This window comes from Pipistrellus hanaki, assembly GCF_964339955.1.
Source record: "Pipistrellus hanaki genome assembly, chromosome: 9".
NCBI lineage: Eukaryota > Metazoa > Chordata > Mammalia > Chiroptera > Vespertilionidae > Pipistrellus > Pipistrellus hanaki.
Window position 1 is genome coordinate 30,775,333 of NC_140511.1, and position 26,586 is coordinate 30,801,918.

The 26,586-nt window shown below is 40.2% G+C and overlaps 1 protein-coding gene across 2 annotated transcripts in view; it reads left to right on the forward strand.

Annotated features, from left to right (window-relative positions):
- Positions 1 to 21,227: 21,227 nt before the first annotated feature.
- The window catches only part of NOX4 (NADPH oxidase 4), a 150,790-nt gene continuing 145,431 nt past the window's right edge, over positions 21,228 to 26,586 (forward strand). The window contains exons 1-2 of one of the 2 annotated variants that reach the window (XM_084894647.1): positions 21,228 to 21,673; positions 22,366 to 22,461. In XM_084894647.1, coding sequence (XP_084750773.1) covers positions 21,617 to 21,673; positions 22,366 to 22,461 — 153 coding nt within the window. In that variant the 5' untranslated portion in view covers positions 21,228 to 21,616. The remainder of the gene's footprint in view (positions 21,674 to 22,365; positions 22,462 to 26,586) is intronic. The other variant, XM_084894648.1, reaches the window with a different exon arrangement.

A 26,586-nucleotide genomic window follows, 5' to 3' on the forward strand; every position in this document is an offset into this window, starting at 1 on the left:
GCAATTCTGTTGGGAAAAAAATGTAATTAGGTTTGCTCAGAATGATTTGTTCTTTACAAATATATTCTGCTTATTGTTTCTGATTCTATTATTTATTTTTCTCTTATACTGCTTTCATTTTTTGAAATTATGAAGAATTATGGCATTCATAATTTCAAAAAATGAAAGCAGTATAAGAGACATATTTTTATAAAGTCCTGGAATGATATCATGATCTGAATTTGTATCCGAATTACACTTTTTGAATAATAATTTAAAAAGACATTAATTTCCTTTGTGTTGGTTCTTTCTGTCTGGGAGACTGTGTATGTAATGGAAACCTTATGCAGTCATACAACCGTGGGTTTAAATAACTCTATTACTTTATTGTTTTTGACAAGTGGCTTAATGTTTTATAGCCTCAGTTTTTCACTCTGTAAAATAGGGTGAAAAATAGCTACCTTTAAGAATGGTGTGAGCATCATATAATACAGCATCTATAACAAGCCTTCCAGGTTACCTGATAAATTGTTGCTATTAGTTTTATTCTCTCCTGCCCCTTTTTCTGTGACTTTAGCCTTTTAAATCTTCCCCAAGAAATGCCCTTATTTGGGCAATTTCTGATCAAGTCTGAGAATATGGGAATCTATGCCATGTCATTTGTTACATGATTATGTTTTATTTCAGCAGCTAGAATCTGGCTCAATTCTGAGCACATTACAAACATTATAGTGGGTTTGTTTCTTTTGTGTGTGTGTTTTTTATAACTCTTGTTATTTTCTCAACCTGAGTAATTTTAGATAATCTAAAGAAAATATGGTTCAGAAAAATATGGTGCTAATGCTTAAAGTTACCATCAAGTGAATTGGCAATCTCTGATCAAAGATTACACGTGTGACCTGGCTGTCTGCCCACAGGCCAGCCAGAGAGCAGCACTCTTCAGAGAGCTAGCACTCACAGGACACATCACATCCTTAGTTTAACATACCAACTGCTGGTCTTGGGCAAGACACTTTTGAGCCTCAGTTTGTTCTTCTACATTATAAAGCTTTGGAGTTGAGCAGTTTATATAACTGCATGTTATTAAGGTTCGTCCTAGATGGTTTGGCTCAGTGAATAGAGTGTTGGCCTTTGAACTGAAGGGTCTCTGGTTTGATTCTGGTCAAGGGCACATGTCCAAGTTGCAAGCTCGATCCCCAGTAGGGGCATACAGGGGGCAGCCAATCAATGATTCCCTCTTATATTGATGTTTATATCCCTTCCTTTCTGAAATCAATAAAAACATATTTTTTAAAAAAAAGATTCTTAGATCTAAGGGTATCCTGGGGGTCAGGGGAAGGTTAATTTGTATACCAACAGTTATTGCATTATACCATTCTTAAAAGCATGTTTATTTGATCTTCCTGATTGTATATATTCTAAATGAATGAGTGCTTAGCAGAAAAACAAATCTTCCTCTATGTAAACTGACAAGGTTTAAATCGGTTTAACTGGAAAAAAAATGCTTAACTATTTGGACTTTATTTCTAATTTGTTTAGATTCTTTGACCTTTGAATCAAACTGACTTTTCTAAGAAATCTTTTTTGTTTTTAAAGTCCCATTACTGACATTTTTTTTGGGAAAATAATTTCCTCTAGAAGTTTACTTCTCTTGAACCCAACTATGAATTAGGTAGTATTTACTGTGTGCAAAATACTAAGCTGAGCACTGCAGAAAATAGAGAAGAGTAAATGAAAGTAAGTCCATTAAAGCAGAATATTACATAAGCGATATTCTAAAGTTAGATAATTCTAACTAGGGTATTGCTGGCAGATGGACTAGTTTAAGGATAAATTTTAATGGAAGGTCATTTATATACCTTCATACACACACACACACACACACACACACACACACACACACTTTTAAGACTTAAAAGATGAGTTACAACTAGCAAAGCTACTGAGGAAAGAAAGAAGGAATTTCTATTCTTAGCCTGAAGAAAAAAGATTTGCTTTGAAAGCCAGGTGGGGCTTGAAGGAAGGTGATATGTGATATAGCTACTTTGATGTGTTTGAGCTGTTGCCATGTCAAAGAAGAATTAATCATAATCTCTATTGCTTTAGAGTTCAGGATAAGAAGAGAAATTAAGATGGTAATTAAAGTCAGGGGATTTTTACACAATATCAGGAAGATCTTTCTAATATCTGGAACTGTCCGAAAACCAATTCTCCTTAAAATGCAGCAAATTCTCTGAAATTGGAGGTGCTCAAATAAAGATTGTAGGACTAGTGCTTAAAGTAATTAGTCTGTTTTTGTATTAATTCATGTATTAATAGCATTCTTTTAACAAGTACCATGAAATCTAATGCTTGGACTTAGATTAGAGATTGAATATATTTTTTCATTTATTCAACAATTATATAATGAATACCTATCATGCGCCAAATTATTATTTAGATACTAAGTGAACAGAGGTGTTTAAATTAGTCCCGGTCCCCTATTCTTAAGCTTACATCTAGGAACCATCAGTCTAGGTAGCAGCAAGACATCATATTAAATATTAGAGGCCTGGTGCACAAAATTTGTGTACGGGTGCAGTCCCCAGTTCTGGCTGGTGATTGAAGTGCAAACATCTGGCATGAAAAGGCAAGTCCCAGCTGACCTCTGGGCCCTGGGCAGCACTTGGGCCCTCGGGGCCCCATGCACTCCCCTCCCAAGTCACGATGCCCAAGTACCCATGTGAAGATGCCGTGAGCACAGCCGGACACCACGGACTGGGGCACAGCATTAGCCTCTGGGCAGCCCAGCAGCACCACATGGAAACCGGGCGGGCAGCACGCTCTCTCCCGGCCAGCCTCGCAGACTGACTCCTTGGTGAACCCATGGGGAGTCCAACTGGCCCCTGTTATTCTGTGAGGCATGCTTTGACATTTGTTCAAAATAAACTCTCTAAATTCTTGTTAGTCTTTTATTTGAGAATAGGAGAGGCTGAGGCAAGCATAGAGACAGATTACCCTTCTCATATCCGGTGACATCCTTCTTGCTTTCATTTCCAGTAACCCCTACATTGGCCACAAATCAGGCATTTAAATTACTCAAAACTGCTCCAATTAAAAAAGCTCTAATTTTGTAATTCTCGGACCACAACCTCCATTGTTTTGGATATCAGCTTTTGAATTATTGACATTAATAATAATTTTGCCATCCAGAATTCTATAGCATCCAGTTACTATCTAAGCTATTTTCTCTTTATCTGGCAGCATCCTCTTCTTCCCCTCTTGGATATCCATACATTATATAATCTATGGTTTCTAGCATCTTTTTCATCTCTATGCCCCCTTGCATCTGTGCCCAGGAAGGCATCACTCTTAAGTAAATACAACTCTCTCTCTGGGTTTCTGGCCGTGTGATCCTAAAGTTTACTTTAAAAAAACAAAAACCCTGCACAACAAAGCAGAGAGCTTGCTCTATGATTTATGACTGCCCGTTTTAAGTGTCTCTGTAGGGCCTGGCAGTATTTCTGTGTTTCTCTATTTAGCTATCTTTTCTAATTTCTAAAACTACTATTTTAAGCTTTTTCCATTTTTTTGTTAAACTTTTGATCTCTTGCCTTGCTTCCAGCAATTTCATCAGGTGAACCTTTTTGCATTTTGCGGAAAAAAGTGGAAGCCCTCATAATGGAACAGTTTCAACTTTCTATTTCCAAATGTATAAATCTTCCTGCATCCTCAACATCTTTCTCTCCTTCCATTCTGTAAAAGGATATGTCCCTCCTCCAATTGAACTCTCCCTGTGTTATGGATTGCATTCTCTTCTATGTTTTTAGGCAAATCTCCTATCAGCTAGTCCATTTATATCTTAAAAATTTTGGTATTATTTACCTTTCTATTGGATCCTTAATAGCAACATTTATACACATTCATATATATATGACAAGAGTGAGAAAATCCAGGGATATATATATATATATATATATATATATATATATATATATCCCTGGATTTTCTCACTCTTGTCAGATACTATCCAATTATATTCACCCCGTTATAGTGAAACATCTTTTAAAAAATACCCACTTTCATTTCTTATTAATTTCTCAGTCCATTCACTTCTGATTTCTATCACTCAGTGAAAACTACTTCTGCTAAGCTCTCTGATGACCCCTGTGTCAGTTACACCAGTAGATCCTTGCAGGCCTCACTTTATTTGACTTCATCTGCTTTCCATGTGCTCGATCATTTACCCTCTTACGTTGGCTTCTTGACAATAAGTGCTTCTGTCCCAACTCTACTCCCACTGACCTCTGCTGCTTGTCTGACTACTTCTCAGTTTCCTTGTTTTTCCTTCCTCTTTTGTGTGCCCTTTGCTGAATATCTCCAGTGCTTTGTCCTGGGCCTTTTCCTATTCCCTTTCCCTCCTTTGTCTTCTCTCTTTTTGTAGTTTCTGCCTTGACAACTTAATCTGCTTCTGTCTTTTAAATTCAATATGCATGTTAACAACTCCTAACATTATAATATATATGAGGTAATATATATTATAAATCCCAAATATCTCTATTAAAATTTAGACCTCTGTATCCAAATGCTAGTCAACATTTTCCTAAATTGAAATAATCACACCCCTGCCTTCTCCAAAGTGATCACTCCTCCAGTATAACCCAGTCTAGTATGTGTTATCTACATCTGTGCCCCAGAATATGATATGACCTTTGAAATGTCATACTTCTTCAACACCAGTATCCAGTGAATCACAGTTTTGGTTGATCATAGCTTTTAAATATATTTTTAAAAAATCTATCAATTTATTTCCAAGAATAAAAGAACCCTGTTAAAGCCAATGGCATTTCTCATCTATCTGCTACAATACTCTGATCTGGGCTTCTTTATATCCACAATTGCTAACAACAATATTTCTCCATGATAATGTTGTCAAAGCAAAACTGATGACATTGCATCCTTACTTAAAATGCTTATATCTCTTCCTGTATATCTTTGTACAGAGTCCAAATTCACAATATGTTTGTCTTTAAGGCTTCAGATGAACTGACCTTGCCTACCTCTCCAGTCTCATTTTGTGACACTGTGTCCTTCACTCTGTGTGCTCCAGCAATGCTGGCTTGGTTTCAACAACTTCATTGGGCCAAGGACCCCATTCCACCACAGGGAATTTACTCATATTCCCTCCTCTCTCTGGACTTCCCCTCTGCTCCCACTCCTCTTTGCCTGGCTATTGTTATTCAGATTTCAGCTTAAATATTTCTGAATCAGAGAAGATTCCCTAGTGCTCTAGAGTAGAATAGGTTTGTTTATCTTAGATCTTAATATCTTTGCCTTTCTTGGTAGCATTTCCCATAAATGCAATTAATTATTTAGTATTATAATTATTAATATAGCCTCTTTCTTTCCACTTAACTATAATCTCCAGAAGGATAGGGGTTTTGTCCGTCTTGGTCATTTATCATTAACTTTGATCTATCATGGTGTCTAACACAGAATATATTGCTCAATTAATATATGTTGGATGATTTTTTAGTGTTATATTATAGAATGAATTAAAAAAAAATTTTGGAGTCACAAAACTCTACAACCAGAAAACACTTTTGTAATAATCAAACCCATCCTACTAATGCTATAAATCAAGAATTTGAAGCTCAAAAGGTTAAATTACTTGTCTAAAGTAAAAAAAAAAAAAAAAAAAAAAAATTTTAAAAAATAGTGCAGGATCAGAATGCAGTGGTATCTTCTAACTCTATCTTCATTGCTCTGACTAATATATCACACTGCCTTCCTAACAGCATTTTAAGTTTTACCATCTGATTTTTCACTTATTGAGTAAAACAATAGCACATCCAATTCTAATGAGCTCAAAGGAAGAAATGCATTGTGACAGTCAACAGGAAAATGAGTGGCAGCTTTTCCTTCCATTGTGTTGAATATTGTGGCCCAGTTATGCTATTCTCCTGTTCTTCACACACATTCTTTATTTATATGCTGTTAGTAACCATATCAATGAATATTGCCACTCTCAATAATTATCAAAAGTAAAATTGCACATTTTCCTTACTTAGATTGAGTTTGTGTGGAAGAGGTCATTAGAGGATTTATTTCTGTGTGACCTCATAATATTTTATAATACTGCCCTGCAGTATGGAATTTGCCACTGAAAACTTGGCTGTGGGACAACCAGAAAACATAAAAAGAAAGTTTTAATCTTTTACAAGAAAGCACATCTCCGTTCTTACAGACACTTAATCTACTGTTGTTCTAAATTTTCTGTTAAAATAAACAATTAGATTTTTTTAGGACAAATAAATAGGGATCAAGGGCATTTTTTCATTGAGATAGGGATAGAAATGATGAGTAGTAATTCAATTCAAATCTTGATGAGAAAGCACAGGCCTAGACCCTAGGGAAACAAGTATAATTAATTAATAGGTAATGCAGGCAGAATTAATATTCATTTTAAAAGCTTTTTGAATCATACAGCCATTCTTACTTCGATATTGTTATTATGTGAATTATTTGACTAATTTATAAAAGAAATATGCATTGATTACCATGTCAGGAGATAGGATAAATATTAGGAATATGAAGATTAAGATATAGTCACCGACTTATCAATAACTTAAGATGTAATGAAAACTTTTTGGTGAATGTAATATGGCTTTGTTTCTCAATATCAAAAATATTCCTCCATTATCAATTCAAATTTTTATAATCTAATTAAAATACTTAGGGTATAGCTTAAGATACTGAAACTTAAAAACACTAAAAATATAGTGGATCCATCAAGGTGGTAGATATTTGTTCTCTCTCATATAGAAATTCATCCTATCTTGGCTATCAGGGGGTTTGCTCCAGATTGTTCAGGGAGCCAGTTACTTCTATTATGCTCCACTATCATAGAGTGTGGTCCTAATTCTCCTGCAGAAAGACAGTTCAATGGCCCATATTTGTTCTAGTCCCGAGAAAGAGGAGAATGAGAGAAAATGAAATGTAAGTTTTTTTTCTCCTTCTATTTAATGGATATAACTAAAAGGTCGAACGTACCACATCTACTAACAGCTATTTGTCTAGAAATTTGTCACCTCTCTCCTACCTTAAATGTAGGGTAGGAAATGTAATATCTTTCTGAGTAATTCTATGCTTAGTTAAAATTCTGGGACTTCTATTATTAAGTGAACTAGGAGAATGAATATACATGGACAATTATCACAGTTTTGCCTTCTAGCCACCTAGGTATCTGTTTACCCTTATCTTTTCTCACAAATATACTCAAACCTTCTATAAGAGAGCCCATCTAAAATTCTATTTAGTAATTCTCCCCTATGCAACTGAAAGTCCAGAACCAGTTTATAATATAGTCATCTCTGTCATATCTGGAAGTGGCAACCCATCAACTAAACATAAATTATAGGTCTTTCCCAACCCTCATATACATTGGTAGAGTAAGAAAAGGACTGCTGAATTTAAAACACCCCAGTTGTGATATCTTGAAAAAGATACAGCATCACCTATGGGAAATTTCAGTCAAGAATAAATATGATGAAATATTATTCAGCCACAAAAAGGAAAGGGATGCTGACTTTATACTATATATACCTTGAGAACATGCTAAATGAAATAATCCAGATACAAGAGGATAAATATTAGTATATAATTTTGCTTATATGAGATCTCTAAAATACTCAACTCACAGAGAAAGAAAATAGAATGGGAGTTCCAGGGGCTGGAAAGAAGAGGAAATGGTAAATTTTGTTTAGTAGTAATGGCCCAGTGCATGAAATTTGTGAATGGGGGCAGGAGGGGTGTCCCTCAGCCCGGCCTGCACCCTCTTCAAACTGGGACTTCTCAGAGGATGTCCGACTGCCAGTTCAGGCCCAATCCCGTGGGACATCCCTCTCACAATCCAGGACAGCTGGTTCCTAACCACTCACCTGTCTGCCTGCCTGATCACCCTTAACCACTCTGCCTGCCAGCCTGCTCGCTCCCAACTGTCCCCTGCCAGCCTTCTCGCCCCCAGTTACCCCCTCTTGCTGGTTTGCTCACCCTTAACTGCCCCTCATACCAACCTTCTAACCCCTAACTGCCCCCCACTGCTGGCCAGCTCAACCTTAACTACCCCCCCTCAACTTGCTGCCTGCTCGTACCAACTGCCCCCTCTGCTGGCCTGATCCACCCCCAACTACCCCATTCCACCAGCATGCTCACCACCAACTGTCTCCTCCCCACCCCGATCCCCGGGCCTGCTTGCCCCCAACTGGCCCCCTGTCAGCCTGATCACCCCAGCTGCTCTCCCCTCCTGACCTGATCACCTCTAACCACCTCTGCCTTGGCCCTGCCACCATGGCTTTGTCCAGAAGGACATCTGGAAGGTCTCCTAGTCTAATTAGCATATTACCCTTTTATTAGTATAGATAGGTACAGAATTTCAGTTTGGGAAGATGAAAATGTTCTGGATAGATGTGCTGAGGTTACAAAACAATGCTAATGTACTTATTGAACTGCACAATTAAAAAATGGTGAAAATGATAGATTTCAAGTTATGTATATTTTATCACGTGATTTTTAAATAAAAAAGAAAAAAAAAAAAACAAGCATCCTTTCATGAATGTAAAGAATGTAAAGTTCAAAGTAGATCTGTTTCCACAGCACATGTTAAATTCTCCTGGGTGGGAGCTATGAAAGCTTCCTGCCCGTAGAGTAAGTTCTTTAGTTAATTCATCTGCCTACCTCTCGCTTATCTCCCTGTGCATGTCTGCCTGTGGCTTTGATTTTGTGTATTTGGAAGATTTCCCCTGTCTACCTTCCACATCAGAATGGGCAAGAAAGAGTGCATTCTTCCTTGGGAGTTTTTGGGAACTGAGTATTATATTAGAAATTTAACAATTATAGGCTCTTGTAGACCAGACTTGTGACTTCTTTGGTAATAAAATTCCTTCAAAACTTTAGCAGCCATTTTGTCTGTTTGCTTCTATTCAGGTCCATGTAGATGGCTACACTCAAAGGACTTTTTTTGGACAAATTTTCTTAAAGCCTATAGACCGGGGGTAGGGAACATCTGGCCTGTGGGCCATATAAGGCCCTAGAGATCATTTGGTCTGGCTCTGCCAAGGCATTAAGAGTGAGTTAATTAAATGTTTGACCAAACATAGCAGGCTAGTTTTTAAGTTGATTATATTAAGAATCTATACTAATAAAAGATTAATATGCTAATTAGACCAGACATCTTTCTGGACAAAGCTATGGTGTGTGTGTGGGGGGAAGGGTGGTCATGAGGGGAGGCAGAGGCAGTTAGGGGCAATCAGGCTAGCAGGAGAGGACAGTTAGGGGCCATCAGGCCGGCAGGGGAGCAGTTAGGGGGTGATCAGGCCATCAAGCAGAGAAGTGGTTAGAGGTCATCAGGCCGGCAGGGGAGCAGTTAGGGGCACAGGCCAATAGGCAGAGAGAGACAGGGGTGATCAGGAAGGCAGGCAAGCAGTTAGGAGCCAGAGGTCCTGGATTGCGAGAGGAATGTCTGACTGCTTGGCTTAGGCCCAATCCTGCCGGAATCAGGCCTAAGCTGGCAGTCAGATATCCCCTGAGGGGTTCCGGATTCGCGAAGGTGCATGCCAGAATGAAACCCCTCCCCCTGTACATGAATTTTGTGCACCAGGCCTCTAGTCTATAATAATAAAAAGATAATATGTTAATTAGACTGGGTGTCATTCTGGATGTCCTGCTGGATGTAGCCAGGGCCAGAGGGAAGCCCAGGTCCTGGGTGCCAGAGGGAAGCCAGTGCCAGTAGTGGGTGGAAGAAAAGCCTACTCTTGCATGAATATTCGTTCATCAGGCCTCTAGGGATGTCATGAATACCCTTGGCAGAAAAAAGGTTTCCCACTCGACAAAGACTGTCATCTTTATAATTTGCTTACTCAATTCATCTCTTTCCCTTATCTTAATATCAGCTAATTTAATATCATGTAAAACTAAAAAGTCTTGGAAACTTGCTTGAAAAGCCAATAATCTTTTTTTTTTAATTTTAAATTCCTTATTGTTCAAAGTATTACATATTTCTTCTTCCCCTCCTCCCCCCCTTGACCTCTCCCTGGCCGCCCCCACCCCCCAAAGGCCAATAATCTTATACTGATCTTTGTCTCTAGCCTGGCTCTGATGACACTCTTACGTCACACTCTTTAGAAAATCTAAGAAGTCAACTTTCCAACCTTCGAATAGCATTTTAATCCATTAAATTGCATTTCAGAGGCAACAAAACTCTACATTAATAAAACTATGTTCTCTTCCATCTCTTTTTGCAAGAGGGTTACTTCTTGCCTAACTTTATCTCATGTCTCTTACAGCACTTTGATAAAAATTCCAGGTAGCAACCAATGTCCAAAAAATTGACTTGCTTTCTTTAGTCTATTCTCCTAGGTAGTAATGTGGGCTATTGCCAAGTTACCATATATTTTTCAGCCCCATGACAAGGGGTACTGACCTCTTTCTTGCCTGAGTATTGCCCTCTTTACCTACTTCACAACTCACTATACTAATGCCTCATAGTTTGATCTTTATGATGACTATATCCCACTCACAGGAGCCAATTTCTATAATACTACAGTACAAGTGGAGCAGATGTAACCTGAATTGTAGTGCCTCAAATAAAGTAGAATTTTTATTTCTTTCTTGCACAAATCAAGAATTAAGGCATAGAGGATAGCTATGATTTACCCACAAAATCATCCATATTCTTAAAATCTTCCTTATCATTCAAAGTATTGCCCTTGCTTTCTTTCATGTTGGAAGCATATTTCCAAACTGTGGGAAAGGGAGGGGAAAAAAGAATGTGACAGAGAAACATCGATCAGAATGTCAAACCTTAGGGAAGCTGGGGAGTATGGGAGTAAGGGGAAGAGATCAACCAAAGGACTTATATGTATGCATATAAACGTAACCAATGGACACAGACAACAGGGGGGTAAGGACATGAATGGAAGGGTTGGGGAGGGGGGATTGGAGGAATAAGGACACATATGTAATAACTTAATCAATAAAGAAATTTATAAAACAAAACAAAAGTATTATCAATAGCAGCTCATTAGTAACTGGAAGATATGCAACAAGGTTAACAGAAGACAGTTAAACACATTAAAATTATCATTTCCACCAGTAAAACAAAACAAAACAAAACAAAAACAATGTGGAATGCAAACAACTTCCTTTGTAATAGAATAGAGATGTACAATCTTTTCTGTTCACATCCTGTTTGTAGCAACATGCTCAATGCCTACTCCTGGCTGCAAGAGGAGCTAGAATGTGTAATCACTAGCTGGGCAGCTATGATCCAGCTGAAACTCAGGGTGATTTATTACTAAAATGAACAAGAAAATAGTAAGAGATTTCCACACTCTGCCACTCCAAAGAAATCCCAGTGATGTGGAGACATTTGTATAGCAAATAATTATATCATCATGTAATAATTCAACATATGTAAATTTGAACTAAGGATTATAAAAGATCAGAGGATGCGTAATGCTGTCTTCTGATTCAAAAGATGCTCCATAAAAATAATTTTTAAAATATGTTTTTCTTGATTTCAGGGAGGAAAGGAGAGAGAGAGAGCCCTAGAACTATCAGTGATGAGAGAGAATCCTTAATGGGCTGCCTCCTGCATGCCCCTCACTGAGGATTGATCTTGCAACCTGGGCTTGTGCCCTGACCAGAAATTGAACCATGATCTCTTGGGAATTGAACTGTGACCTCCTGGTTTATAGGTTGATGCTTAACCACTGAGCCATGCTGGCTGGGCCAGAAAAATAAATTTGATGGAACTTGGAGAAAAGGCAAAGAGTAATTAGGATGTAAATTTTTCTTGTAACCCAAAGATTCAATTGTAAAACACAAATATGTGACTCTAATATATGAGATCATTCCATTTGTTAACATTTGATACCTTGCTACATTTTTCAAAGAAATTGATTATTTCTCAACATAGGCTATATACGTAACTGTAAATGTACATATAAATATTTTAATTGCTGTGTCAATAAGAGAGTGAGTCAATATGGGAGAATGAGAATAAAAACAAAAAATACTTTGAAATATCCAGTCCCAAATTATTGAAGACTAGGGAAAAAGATTTTCTGAAGCTTAAATTGCATGGAAAATTATTGAGGAGAAGGTAGACAAGACAATAGTCAATTTTGCTATTTTCTTCTTCTGTTCCTGAACTTGTTTTCCATCAAACTTGACCTAAAATCTTTGCTACAGTCTGAACAATTAGAATAAGATTTGGTGAGTGTTGAGTTTTTCATTTTGAAAATAACCTGATTTGTTATTTCATGCTAGACTTTCATTCATTTATTCATTTGTTAATTAATGATGTTTGAGCACTAGCTGTGTGCTAGGTTTTAGGTAATAAAGAAAGATTTCCAGTCTTCAGTGTGCTCACAGCCTCGTTGGAGAAACAACTTAGAAAATACATCAACAAATGCAGTCTGGTAACTGCTCGGAGAGAGGGCCGCACAGTGGACAGATGCTCACCTGCAAGAGGTTTCTGACCCAGCTGGGCACAATCCACGTGGGCCTTTAAGAGGAAATGATACTTGTCTTGAGCTTGGGGACTAAGTGAGTATCACTAGGCATGATTTGCCAGGAAGCGAGAATAGCATGCACACATGGATGAAGATGTGAGAAAACAGGACCTATTTGGGGAAGAAAAATAATTAAGGCACAGAATGCCATGCCAGTGTAGAAGAGGGAATATCAGTGTTTAAATGTTATTGGAGGAGAAGTTGGGAAATCTTTTCCTTCTGGCTTTCTTTTCTTTATTTCAAAATAAATACAGTGCTCTTACTCAGGTTCCAAAACCTAGCCCTGTCTCTGAAGAAATAAAAATAAGCACATGCAGTTGATATTTTTATTATATGTGTATTGTCTATATATATATATATGGAGAGAGAGAGATGAATTCCTATGGAAGCCAAAGGTGGTCAGTATTTATAAATTTTTTTTGTAAAAATGAATTTTCTTTAATGCCGTGTATGGCATTTTTGGTTTTCATTTAAAAAATTTCCTTACTTGCAAAAAAATTTGGGTAATGATAGTCTATGTTGGGTTTCATTTATTTATATTTTTTCTTTTTGAAATTTTATTGGTCTATTAAATCCAGAAGTTTGGAAAAGTGTTCTATGCAAGACAATTCTAAACAAAAGTTTATCATAGTCAGTCTTATTCAAGAAACTTTTATCCAGAGTCTTTATTCTGGCATTCTTAAATTGTCTTCACTTTTGTAAGCATTATTTTCCAACAAAGTATCTGATACTTGAGGGTATAAGAGCCTTTCCAGCTGCTTCAGTCTTTCTCAAGGAGCTGACCTAACTGTGTGAGTACATGGTGGACATTCCTGAATGATTCTGTATAGAACTGACAGTGAGTCACTATCTGGAACTTGCCTTGGGGCCATTTCTCACTGTTCCCCTGGGGGGCCAGCCCCCTTTCCAGTCAAAGGTCTCAGGGACTTGCTGCAGTTTCCTTTTCTCTCACTCTCCCTTTTTTAAATCCTCACCAGAGGATATGTTCTTTATTGACTTTAGAGAAACAGGAAGAGAGAGAGACATGGATGTGACAGAGAAACATCTGGTTGCCTCCTATATGCATCCCGACCTAGATGGAACTGCAATCTTTTTGGTGGTGTACTGCATGACATTGCAACCACTGAACCACCTGGCTTCCTTTTTTCTTTAATGTAGCTGCTAGTTCCTAGGCCCCTAGGATGCTCTGTGTACTCCACTGCTTTGCTGGGTACTGGGACAGAGTCTTCCTATTTTCCTCCTTTTGGTTTGGAAGAAAAACACACAGAATCATTTTTTAGTTCAATTCTGACCACTTCTGATAATCAGATATCAGATAATGAGGATGATAAACTCCAGTCAAGTCACAAAGCTTAAGAAATCTTACTGAGTCTTAACAAGCAGGGTTCTGTTATAGACAGACAGACATGAGCAGAGCAAGGACAACAGAGCTAGGTACAGAACTCAGGCTTTCTGCCTTGGATACCTAGCAAGGGGCAAAACTGGGAAAACAAGAATTTTGCTGCCAGGGTAACCAACCCTTCCCTAGCAGTAACACTGGTCAGGCAATTTGTACCCCCCTGACCTTTTCCTCCCTAAAGAAAACATCCGGATCTTAGTTGTATTTCAGCTCCAGGCCCTGAAAAGCAGCAAAACCCGACAAGTGACCCCATAGCTGCTCAGGACCAGATGCATTGACTAATGACCCCCTGCCCTGGTGCTGACCAATCAGTGGAGACCAGGACCCTGACAGAACACACCTGGAAAGGTGATGAATATTCTAATAATTCTCTTCCCTGAGACCTCCCCTAAGATTTCAACTTGCTGGAGAGAGAACTAAGATCAGAATGAAGGACCCGGTGTGTACCCTTCCCAGTGGAGCATGCCAATGGGTTTCCTTTCTCCCTTCTATCCTCTAAGGGGCTCCAAAAGACTTGAAACCAGGGAAGCAATGGGCAGTGGCAGCTCATCCCAGGCTAAACCCTTAACCTGTCTCAAGCCCCTTCCTCTTTTTTTTGACTTCTCAGTGAGCCAGAGCAGCCCAGCCTGTTACTTTTTCTGTGCACCTTCCTTGTTTCACTGTCCTAAGTATTTTTTTTTAATGTGGCCAAGCACTTACTTACTTTGCCACACTCTGTCTCTCTCTTTAAAAAAAAAAAAATTTATTGTATTGATTTTTACAGAGAGGAAGGGAGAGGGATAGAGAGTTAGAAACATCAATGAGAGAAACATCAATCAGCTGCCTCCTGCACACCCCCTACTGACCAGAATCGAATCTGGGACCTTTCAGTCTACAGGCTGACACTCTATCCACTGAGCCAAATCGGTTTTGGCCACACTTTGTCTCTTGATTGAAATCTTTCCTTCAAGAAGACAACAACAGAGATCTCACGGTCTCACTGGTAACAGTCTATATTTTTTGACTTCTTAACAGAAACGCTAACTAGGAGTCCCAACTCCTGTTTCTTTTCTTTGTATTGAAGTACAGCTGATATACAACATCATATTAGTTTCAGGTGTACAACATAGTGATTCTACATGCTTATACCTTATGATGCAATTACCATGATATGTCTAGTAACCATCAGTCATCAGACAAGGTTATTATGATGTTACTGACTATATTCCCTTTGCTACATATTCCTTTCCCTGACTTGTTCATTTTATGACTGGAAGTTTGTACTTCATGTTCCCCTTCACTTTTTCCACCCATCTTGCTACCTCCTCTGGCCACCATTAGTTTGTTCTCTGTACCTAGGAGTCTGTTTCTGTTTTACTTTTTAAGATTCCACATGTGTGAAATCACACAGTGTTTGTCTCTCTCTGTCTGACTTGGCCTAATATCCTCGAGGTCCATCTATGTTGTCGCAAATGGGAAGATTACATTCTTTTTTATTTTCTAAAAAATCCTACTCTAAGGCTGGCATGGCTAATCACGGAAAGAAAGTTAACATCAGTTAAGTCAATTTAGAGGCTGTAGTAGGCTGCATGAATGACCACCCAAAGACATCAGTTCCTATTCCCAGAAACCTGTAAATGTTAGTTTATAAGGAAAAGAGTTTTTTGTAGGTGTGATTAAGATAAGGATCTTGACCTGGGGAGATTATCTTGGATCATCTGGGTGGACCCCAATCAGTCACAAGTGCCCTTATAAGAAAGAGGCAGCTGGTGGTTTGGTGTACATACAGACAGAAGAGGAGAAGGCGCTGCGGCCACTGAGGGATGTAGCCACAAGCCAAGGTATGCCAGCAGCCCCAGGATCGGGAGAGGCAAGTCACAGATTCTCCCTTACACTCTCAGAGGGAGTGTGGCCCTGTCCACCTTGATTTTGAGCCAGAGGTCTGATTTCAGGCTTCTGGCTTCCGGACAGTGAGAGAATGCATTTTTGTTGCTTTAAGTCACTGGGTGATAATTAGTTACAGCAGCCGCAGGAAACTAGTTTAGGTTCCCACTTGTCTCAAATGCTTATCCTGTGACCTGTGCTGTAGGTGACACCATATCAAGGGGTCCTTTTCTGCTAGTTAAGTGTTATCAAGCTAAGAAGAAACTTTTCTTACATTACTGGAAATGTAATGTAAAGAACTACACTTAAGAAACTAGAGTGTGAGAGGCACAGAAAGGGGACAATATACTTTACTATTCATTCATTTAATAAATATTCTGTAAATTCTTGCTATGTGTCAATCATTGTCCTAGATCCTGGATTAAAATTGAATAAGGTAGGATCCTTGTCCTTGAGGAAATCAGTTGATGAGGGAAAGTAGACGCACGTATACGTACAATTAAATTGTACGTATGTGAAAAATGCAGTAATAATGGTAAAAACGAGGGAGGGTCCTTATGACTTTAAACCTAAGGACTAGAAATCATCTCTCTTTCTCTCTCTCTTACCCCTAAGAGGGAGTGTGCCCCCCAAAATGTATATACAATTTTAATAATTATAAAGACACTGTTAAAATACAATACATTTCATTTTCAAAGTGTAATAGAATCTATAGACATTGTATATATGCATTTGGGGGGAAAACTATGCCCCTTAGTGACCTACCCTTTCCCTGGAAAATCAGCAACTACCCCCGTCCCTGATACCTCCTTCACTCCCCCACACACTCCATCCCCAGCAGAAGACAACGGCTGGTACCTAGACTAATGGCCTTTTTTTATTTATTAAAAAATATATTTTATTGATATTTTACAGAGAGGAGGAGAGAGGGATAGAGAGCAACATCGACCAGCTGCCTCCTGCACACCCCCTTACTGGGGATGTGCCCGCAACCAATGTACATGCCCTTGACCGGAATCGAACCTGGGACCCTTCAATCCGCAGACCGACGCTCTACTACTGAGCCAAACTGGTTTCGGCCATTTAGTCCAGATCATTGACAGGCTAAAGATAACATCTTGGCCCTAGTTATGTTTCAACTACTGGGCGGTGATGTGGAATGATGGTCTGGCTACTTTCTCAGGAAGTGGGGCTGAGGGACCCAGAAAAGACCTCAGAATTGTCTCCAAGACCTAAAGAGATGGTTATTACACTCTTATGTCACCTCTGACCCATCAGCTCCCATCAGGACCTTGAAACCCTTGTGATTTTGCCCTAAATAATCTGTAACCTACACGCCATCCATCTGGCAGCTTGGAGTGTAAGCCTCCAGCTCCCCTGAGTAGCACCATTCATAAAAAAAAAAAAAAAAAAAAAAAAAGCCATATTTCTCCACTGCATTTCTTCGTGTTCGGTGTGTGGCTCTGCTGGCTCCAGGCGGAGGAACTCCTTCTGTTCTGTAGTAATCATGCGTTGTAGTGTCCTTGGACACACTAAAGAATGCAGAGATGATAGGAAGGTTCTGTGTGAGATGGAGGAGAGGTGGGTTAGAAAAAGCTTCATGAGAAAGAGATGTTTCTGAACTGACAAATAAAGAAGCAGAGTAATAAAAGCTGACAACACATTTATCATTTTTTTCCTTGTGGATTTCATGCGTTGAAGGACACTGTCTACCAAAAACAGAAAGCTTTTGTGTTTATTAATCCATAAGCATAAGATTAAGGATATCTCTCAAGCAGAGTTGATCAGCAGCATAGTATGATTACCATTCTCTTACCATTATTTCTCTTACCATTATTTCAACCAAGAGAAAGGTATTTGTCATTTGATTATTTTTTCCTACAAAGTCTTTTTCGGACAAAAGTGTGATATTTTTTAAAAATATATTTTATTGATTTTGCACAGAGAGGAAGGGAGAGAGATAGAGAGTTAGAAACATTGATGAGAGAGAGTCATCGATCAGCTGCCTCTTGCACACCTCCTACTGGGGATATGCCCACAACCAAGGTACATGCCCTTGACCGGAATTGAACCCGGGACCCTTCAGTCCCCAAGCCGACACTCTATCCATTGAGCCAAACCGGTCTCGGCAAAAGTGTGATATTTTTTATTATGTGTTAGGAATACGGGTATAGCTGCAGAGCCCTCTCCTCATTGCATTCAGGGACAGGCCTTCCCATTGTGGGAAAGCCAGCATTAACGACTTGCACTATACCATCAGGCCAAAGAACATTATATTGAAAAGAAACTCAGTAATGAGAGTGCCTATATAACAAGGCAATAGCTCTGTCTTCGGGGGATACCTACCTTCCAGTATTGTTTCCTTGTAAGGCAACCGAAACAGTCGGATCCTGCGCCCCTCTTACAAACCTCCTCTAAAATAATAGTGATACTTATAACAAATCAGCATTTGTTTAGCATTCTGTCATTTGACAAAAGGGTTTCACAAAAGTATCTTTTTGGGATTGTTTGAGATATAAGCAAATACTGTTTTATCATTTCAGGCAAGTGTCTTTCTCTATTTTTTCATCTTTTATTGCAATATTATTCTCGTGAACATGTTTTTTTCCCAGCTTTATTGAGAGTATTGACATAGAACATTGTGCTGACTCGATACTCAATATACATATTTTGTGAAATAATTGCCATCCTCGCTTTAGTTAACACTTCCATCATCTCATTTTGTCACCATTGCTTTTTTGTGATGAGAACATGCGGGATCTACTGTACTCTCTTCACAATTTTCCAGAACATAATATAGTTAACTATAATGACCATGCTGCTGTGCATCAGACATCCTAAAGTTCTTCATTTTATAACTGGGAGTTTGTACCCTTTGACAACATCTCCCCCTTCCACCTACCTCCTCAAGACAGTTCCTTCATCTTTTAACTTCAGTTTCCTTATCTTTAAAACTGTACCACTGACATCCACATGGCTATTGTGAGAATGAAGTGAGGTTTTGTATATGAAGTAACAAGGACAGGGCCTGACACTTTGTATACAGTAAGAACTAGATTATTTTTATTTCCTTTAGTCTGGAAGTAGGTGACATTTTAAAATTGTCTTTTATTCTATTCTTCAATTGCTTCACTCCTCTCATCTCATGACAAGAACCAACCCATTTTGTAGATCCTCTCACATAGCTATTGAAATTATGGCCCTGAATGGTTACTCAGGGGTATAATTTGAGGATCACCAGTGTGTCCAAGAATTTCTTCCTGTGGTGATACCCCTTGGGTTCTCTGTGTGCTGTTTTTCTGTCCCTTGAGGTGTCACATGCTTAATAAGAGCAGAATGCTATCCTACCTAATAAAAGAGTAATATGCAAATTAACCATCACTCTGCTACACCCACCAGCCACGCCTACCAGCCACACTCCACCAGCCAATCAGGGCAAGTATGCAAATAAACCCAATCAAGATGGCTATGGCCACAGAGAGCAGGAGGGAGTCTTGGATTTCCCAGGCAATGGAAGAAGCCAAACTTTCTGCCTCCCCTAGCCAGCCTAAGCCTCCACTCAAGGCTACAAAGTTTCAATTATAAGAAGGCAAACAAATCCAAACAGAAATGGCTGCAGCCATGGAGCGAGCAAGAGGCTTGACTCCACTCTAAGCTACAAAGTTTCAATTGTAGAAGGTAAATTCCAGATACTAGGTCCTTTGCTTGGGTCGCCAGGGGGCGTGGCTGGCCTACAAACCACCACAGGCCCCTTGCCCAGGCCCCAAGGGAACCTCCAACCTGATTCGGGACACCCTTTAGGGCAAACCAGCTGGCCCCTACCCATGTACCAGACCTCTATCCTATCTAATAAGCTAATAAAAGAGTAATATGTAGACTGACCATCACTCCAACACTCAAGATGGCTGTCCCCATGTGGTCAAAGATCCTGCTCCCATATGAACCCAAAATGGCCATCGCAGGATGGCCAGCAGGGGAGGGTAGTTGGGAGGCACCAGGCCTGCAAGGGAGGGCAGTTGAGAGGGACCAGGCCTGCAAGGGAGGGCAATTGGAGGTGATCAACCCTGCAGAGGAGGGCAGTTAGGAGTGGCCAAGCAGGCAGAAGAGGGAAGTTGGGGCAAACAGGCTGGCAGGGGAGCAGTTAGAGATCAATCAGGCTGTCATGGGAGTGGTTGGGGGGTGATCAGTTTGGCAGGCAGAAGCAGTTAGGGGCAATCAGGAAGGCAGGCAGGCGAGTAGTTGGGAGCCAGCAATCCTGGATTGTGAGAGGGATGACTGACTGCTGGTTTAATGGGATCGGGCCTAAACGGGCAGTCGGGCATCCCTTGAGAGGACCCTCCCAGATTGGAGAGGGTGCAGCCTGGGTTGAGGACACTCCCCCCCCCCCCCCTCCCCGCCCGCTCCACGTGTAGGAATTGTGTGCATCGGGCCTCTAGTTTACAAATAATATACTCTCTTACTCCAGGAAGATTTGAGGCAGTTTTCAGGATTTAATCATGTATGACACAAGAAATCCATATATCAAAAAGAGAGGACACACTATTAGAAAGAGAACTTGGTTAACTGTAACTAGGATTTGATATGGATCATTCAAGTTTTGAATTAAATCAGTTATTAATCAGTTCATGGAATTAAATGAGATAAGCACATTGCATTTGGCAAGGAAGTAGGATTTTGTGAAAATTTAGTTTCAATTTTACATTATGCATGTGTTATAAAATGTATTTTGTTTATAAAAAAGAAAAAAAACTTGAAAGCCATGGGATTAGGCTATGAATGGTTTACTCATTCCACCACTTGTTACTTTGACCATGTTGGGAAGTTCCCGATGTAACAAACATTTATTGAACACTTATTTTTCACCAGGTATTCTTCTATATGGATGCTTTTTTTCTCTTCCCTCACACTGACATTCCCTAACACCGATATGCAGTGTAAGACAGATACCCTGTGTCAATCCACAGGCTTCTCACCCCTCACCTGGCTGCTGTCTGATACAAGCCTGAGAGGATTCCTGTTACTGGAGTAACTCTGATAGTAGGTAGTAAAATGTAAATTCCTAAATAGAGACAATCTGAGCTTCCCTAAGCCCCTGAGAATCACATCCGCTTTAACCATCCATCCTCTGATCTTTCTTTTACTTAGAATTTTCTTAAAAGCTTTATCAGCGTGGGTTGGAGTAGGGATGGGGCTCAGAGAAGAGAAGGTGCAGAGAGGCTTTAGGTATGAGTTGCTGAGCATGGGCAGAAGGGGAACTCTAGTGCACAAAAGACTATTTCCTTCCTTCATGTCGTCACCAAGGCTCTTTGAGTTGAACTTTTTTGGAAAACTATCTGTCAGAAGTAGGTGTGTGTGTGTGGGAGCAGGCAGGCAGGCCAGGTCCCCACGTGAAGTAGGAGTATCTTCCTCCGCATCTGGTCTTTCAGAACTGGGCAGGCTGGGCTGCGGGCCGCCTCCTCCCAGCTCCCAGCTCCCAGCTCCCAGCCGGGACACCCCAGCAGCCGCCGCCGCAGACAAAGGGGCCGGGGCCGGGGAGCGCGCGCTCGGAGCGGGGCCGGGGCCGCCGAGTGGCCCGTGCAGACCCGCTGCGTCTGGAGCCGGAGCCGGAGCCCAGGCGCCCGGAAGACCCGGGGTTCGGGGCGCAGACCCCGCCCGGGCTGGCTGGGCGCCGGCCTCGCGCTTCCACTCGGTCTTTGACCACCGCCCTCCGCCCGCCCGCGGCCCGGCCCGCCCCGCCCGCGCTCCTGTCCCCGCGGCCCCGGCGCGCCGCTCCTTCCCGGGCCGGCGGGCGGCGAGCTCGGCGGGCGGCGCAGCGGGCGGCATGGCTGTGTCCTGGAGGAGCTGGCTGGACAACGAAGGGGTTAAACACCTCTGCCTGGTAGGATGGCGGGCAGGCTGTCCCCGCGTTTGGTCTCTCCTGGAGAGGTTTTTTTAATTATTATTATTCATTCTTGGAGCGTGCGCGGGTGGGAGGCTGGAAGTGGAAGTTTTGCCTCGAATCCGAACAGTCTCGACCCAGGAAACTTGCCGCGGTTACTACCTGGAGATCCTAAAGATGCCACCCTTTTCTCCAAAAGCCAGAGACCTTTCCTGTACCCTGAGGGGAGAGCGGCTGTGGAGGAAGGGAGAACGGATCACTAAATGAACTCAGCTCTTTGTTAACCCTTTAAACATCGACCCTCCTCTGCTCCCTGCACAGAATGCTTCTGCTGGACTGTGTATTTTAACAATACACATCGCTGGGGACCTGGTGATATCACTAATTGCTGAGCCCCGGTTTTTTTTTTTTTTTTTTTTTTTTTTTTTTTTTTTTTTTTTGTCCTGCAAGGGATGTCTGCAGATCCTTCAGGAGACCTGTTGACAGCCCAAATGCTTCCTCTTAGGTGCAGGGGCTGAGTGAGGTCAGATGTGTTTTTCTTGGAGTGGTTTTCAGATTGCTTTCCGCAGTTACTAATTGAGGTTCCATTGAAAGTATTGTGTCCAAGGAAGGAATGTCCTTAAGGTTTCCATTCATCAGGTTGTGTTTATGTTTAACTTTTTGTTTTCTCTCTCCTTTTGTGTATGATGTAGCTGATCTGGCTGGCCCTGAACGTCCTGCTTTTCTGGAAAACCTTCCTGCAGTACAACCAAGGGCCAGAGTACCACTACCTCCACCAGATGTTGGGGGTAAGTGGGAGTTGGGTGGCCCAGGACAATGCATTCAGTGGAGGCAGACCTTGCTGCAGTCCTTGATCAGTTCTTCCATTCATTAAAGAAACATTGGTGGTGGTTCACTGTGAAATGCTTGTTAATCTCTCAAGCGGGTCAAGTTTTCTTGATTTATCATGTATACTTGCCTGGATTAAGATGACTGGCTCTTTCAAGTACCAAAGATAATATCTGCTAGGGGGAAGTGGATGAAACTGTCAGACAGGCTAGGAGTATCTAAGAAAAGTTGCTTCTGCTTGTCAGCTAGCGGCAAAGTGCCCTGAAAGATCTGCTTGGCCAGAAGGGCCCACCGATGACAGGCTTTTACTTTTCACTAATCAAGACGTCAGCCTGCCATAAGCTCATGCAGAGGACTTCTGTAGTGTTTCAGCTCTAAGTCTCACCAAGTATGTGTCTGAGGCAGTACCCATTGACATTGAGAAGCGGGTAATTCTTAGTAGTTTATTTAAACCGATGATAAACCGGGCACTTTACAAATATTTAGTGTAAGCCAGGAAACTATTCTCCCCATTTTACACATGGAGAAATACAGGCTAAAGAAACAGAAGGGCTTGTTCAAGTTCCTCAGATTTGAATGCACTGCTGTCTGGCCTTTGCTTCTTTCTCATACTACACAGATTTTCTAAACCACTTCACTGGTCCATCTCAGATACTTATGCCTCCGGTTAGTATTATTATTCTTTATTAGGCTGCCCAATAGAAATGTAGCATGAGTCATAAGTAACTTAAAATTTCTTAGTAGTACGTTTGAAAAGTAAGAAGCCAGTGGTGTTAACTTTAAGAATATATTTTATTTCTAATACTATATCCAAAGTAGTATGATAAATTGAAGTACTCAACATGTGGTCAATATTTGAAAAAAAAATTATGAATGAGATATTTTATATTATTTTTGTTTGTTAGTTCTTTGAAATATAGCTTTACACATATGCCCATCACAGTTCAGTCACTAAATTTTCATCAGAAATACTTGACCGATGTTTAGAAATCAGAAATTTTTACAGATGATATAGTGGGTTCCCATATTCAAGTTGTTCAAAACATATTTATTGGAAAAACAAGTTTTTCCAATAACACAAATGATTATCAGCTTTTAAATTTTAATTTGTTAAAAATGTTTATAATATTAAAAATTTAATCCTTTGGTGGCTCTTCACCAAGCCACCAATCAGTTCAATAAAAAGACATCAGAATATAGGTAGTCCTCTTGCGCCCCCTCTTCAAAATAGTAGCTGATATTGGAGGGTAAGTTTTGGTTTTTAATTATTGGTATCCTAATATATAAAAACCCAAGGTCCATAATGTCCAAAATGACCAAAGACTGACTGGCATAGAAACTGATCAGTCAGATCCAAACCTGGGTGAACTGTGAGGAGCCAATGGTTGCCTAGGAGGCAGAGCTTTTGATGTTAACTGGCATAGAAACTGCCCAATCATAACCTAATATGATGAACTGGGAAGGAAGAACCTAAGGTGGGGCCTGAGGAGGGGTTTTAAGGGCAATAGCTGTTAGGTGTAAGGTGTAAGAAAGCAGTTCATTTTTTTAATGACCGTCTTGGCAGTATAGTGCATATGGCTGGCTATCAGTCCAGATATATGGATTATGTGTTTTTGTCTGCCAAGAGCATCTCTTCCTGCTAAAAATGAAACTGCCCTTCCCTGTAGACTTGATCTCATCCTCAACTGCCGTCCCCCCATTTAATCAATCCTATCCTATATAATCTATCTATACTAATAAAATGGTAATATGCTAAAGACAGGGGCAATCAGTCATCTTCTGGATGTCCGACTTCCTCCAGACAAAGCCACGATGATGGGGGATGAGGCAGAGAGGGCAGTTGAGGGTGAGATCAAGCCTGTAGGGGAGGGCAGTTGAGGTGAGATCAAGCCTGCAGGGGAGTACAGTTGGGGTCAGTTGGGAGACCAGCAGGGGAGGGTAGTTAAGGGCAATCAGACAGGCAGAGGCAGTTAGGGGCAATCAGGCTGGCAGGGGAGAGCAGTTGGGGGCAAGATTAGGCCAGCAGGGGAAGGCAGTTAGGGGCGATCAAGCTGGCAGGGGAGAGCAGTTAGGGACAACCAGGCCAGCAAGGGAGGGTAGTTGGATGCGAGATCAGGCCAGCAGAGCAGGGTGATCAGGCAGGCACAGGCATTTGTGGCTGAGATCAGGTTGGCAGGGGAGGGCAGTTAGGGGCAATCAAGCGGGCAGGCAGAGGCAGGTAGGGGCAATCAAACAGGCAGGCATAAAGGATAGGGACAATCAGGCAGGCCAGGTGAGTGGTTAGGGGCCAGCAGTCCCAGATTGTGAGAGGGATGTCTGACTGCTGGTTTAGGCCCGATCTCACAGGGATTGGGCCTAAACCTGCAGTCGAAAATTCCTCAAGGGGTCCCTGATCATAGAGGGTGCAGGCTGGGCTGAGGGAACCACCTCACCCCATGCATGAATTTCATGCACCGGACCACTAGTGTAACTATAAAAACATCTCTGACTTTTCCCTAATCTGTTGATGGGAACGTTTGAAGTATGGTAAAGGTATTTAATTTTCAGAACTGAGGTATCCATTTTTATTACTAATAGGCTAAGATACTTTTCTCACCAAAATTAAAGAGTAAGAACTGACAAGGAGCTGTTGTGGCTCAGTGCTTGATTGTCGACCTATGAACCCAAAGGTCACTGTTCAATTCCTGGTCAGGGCACATGCCTGGGTTGCAGGCTCAATCCCTGGTGAAGGGTGTGCAAGAAGGCAGCTGATCAATGATTCTCTCTCATCATTGATGTTTCTATCTATCTCTCTCCCTTCTTGCCTAAAACCACTCCAATTATAGTTAAACAAAAAAAAAAGAAACAAAAAAACAAAAACAAAAACAAAAAACTGACAGGGAAAAGAAGATCTTAAATGATGGAGGATAAAATAATATCGGAATTGATATATCTTTGAAGAAGTTTTATCGTGATTGTTTTTCTAGACTGACATGACCCTGTCCTGGAGGCAACATGGTCACGGCTGGTTTATGCCTGAGTTAATGTGCTAATCAGACTGTGTACTTCCTAGAAGATGTTTAATTATGACACGCTGTGAATATTGGAATCTTCTAATTATCTAAGAGGGAAAAACAGTCCTTTGAGGAAAGCCAAAACAATATTCAAACAAATGAACAAATCAAACAGTAACTTCTTCCATCTTCCTATGGCAACTATTTTAAAAATTCCATTTATTGGGGTAACATTACTTTTTAAATGAAGGACTCCATTGATTACTTAAGATTAAATCTGTTTTTGAGATTTATTTATTTTTCAAGTATTGGAAAATGTAGTTACCTGTACTTTAATTGAAGAACTAATATATTGTGACCAGCTCTAAAAGATTAGTTTCTTAAATTTTTGAAATATCAAAGCAATTTAACTGAGAATACTATCTATAGAAACCTTCACATTTATATTCATCTATTTGAGTTGTATTTCTGACATTTTAACAATTAAAGGATATCATTTAATTGATATAAATATTTTAATTTGAGAAGAGAAGGAGTTTTATGATACCATATTCAATATGTCTTGGTTTTATATCTTTCCCCCAAAACTAACATATGTATATGGACTATTCACTTTTAACCTATTTTTATAATTCCATAATGAGAATGTAAATTATTTTTGCTTTGTCTTGCAATTATTATTTTAGATCTACATGTTTATGAAGATCTTTATTTCTTTTTTAAAGCTCTAATTGAGATACCTATGTTAATTAGAAGAATGTCTTTAGCATTTAGTGTTTTGTTTTGTTTTACTGATTTCACAATGATGATCTTTCTCTGGTCAATCATTATCCTTTAAGTGACTTAGAAACATTAACTAATTTACCCTCTCAAGAGACCTAGAAGTTATATCATAATTAACATATTTCAGAGACAGAAATCTGATGTCATGTAAGTTTCTTAAGGTCAGAGAATGGAGTCTATGGACAATGAACTTAGTATTTTAAGTCAGTATTGTTTTCACTGCTGGCATAGGCAGCTTTAATTCTACTGAGAAGGAATATATGCCTTCTATAAATTTTTTTTTTTTTTTTTTTTTTTTTTTTTTATCAA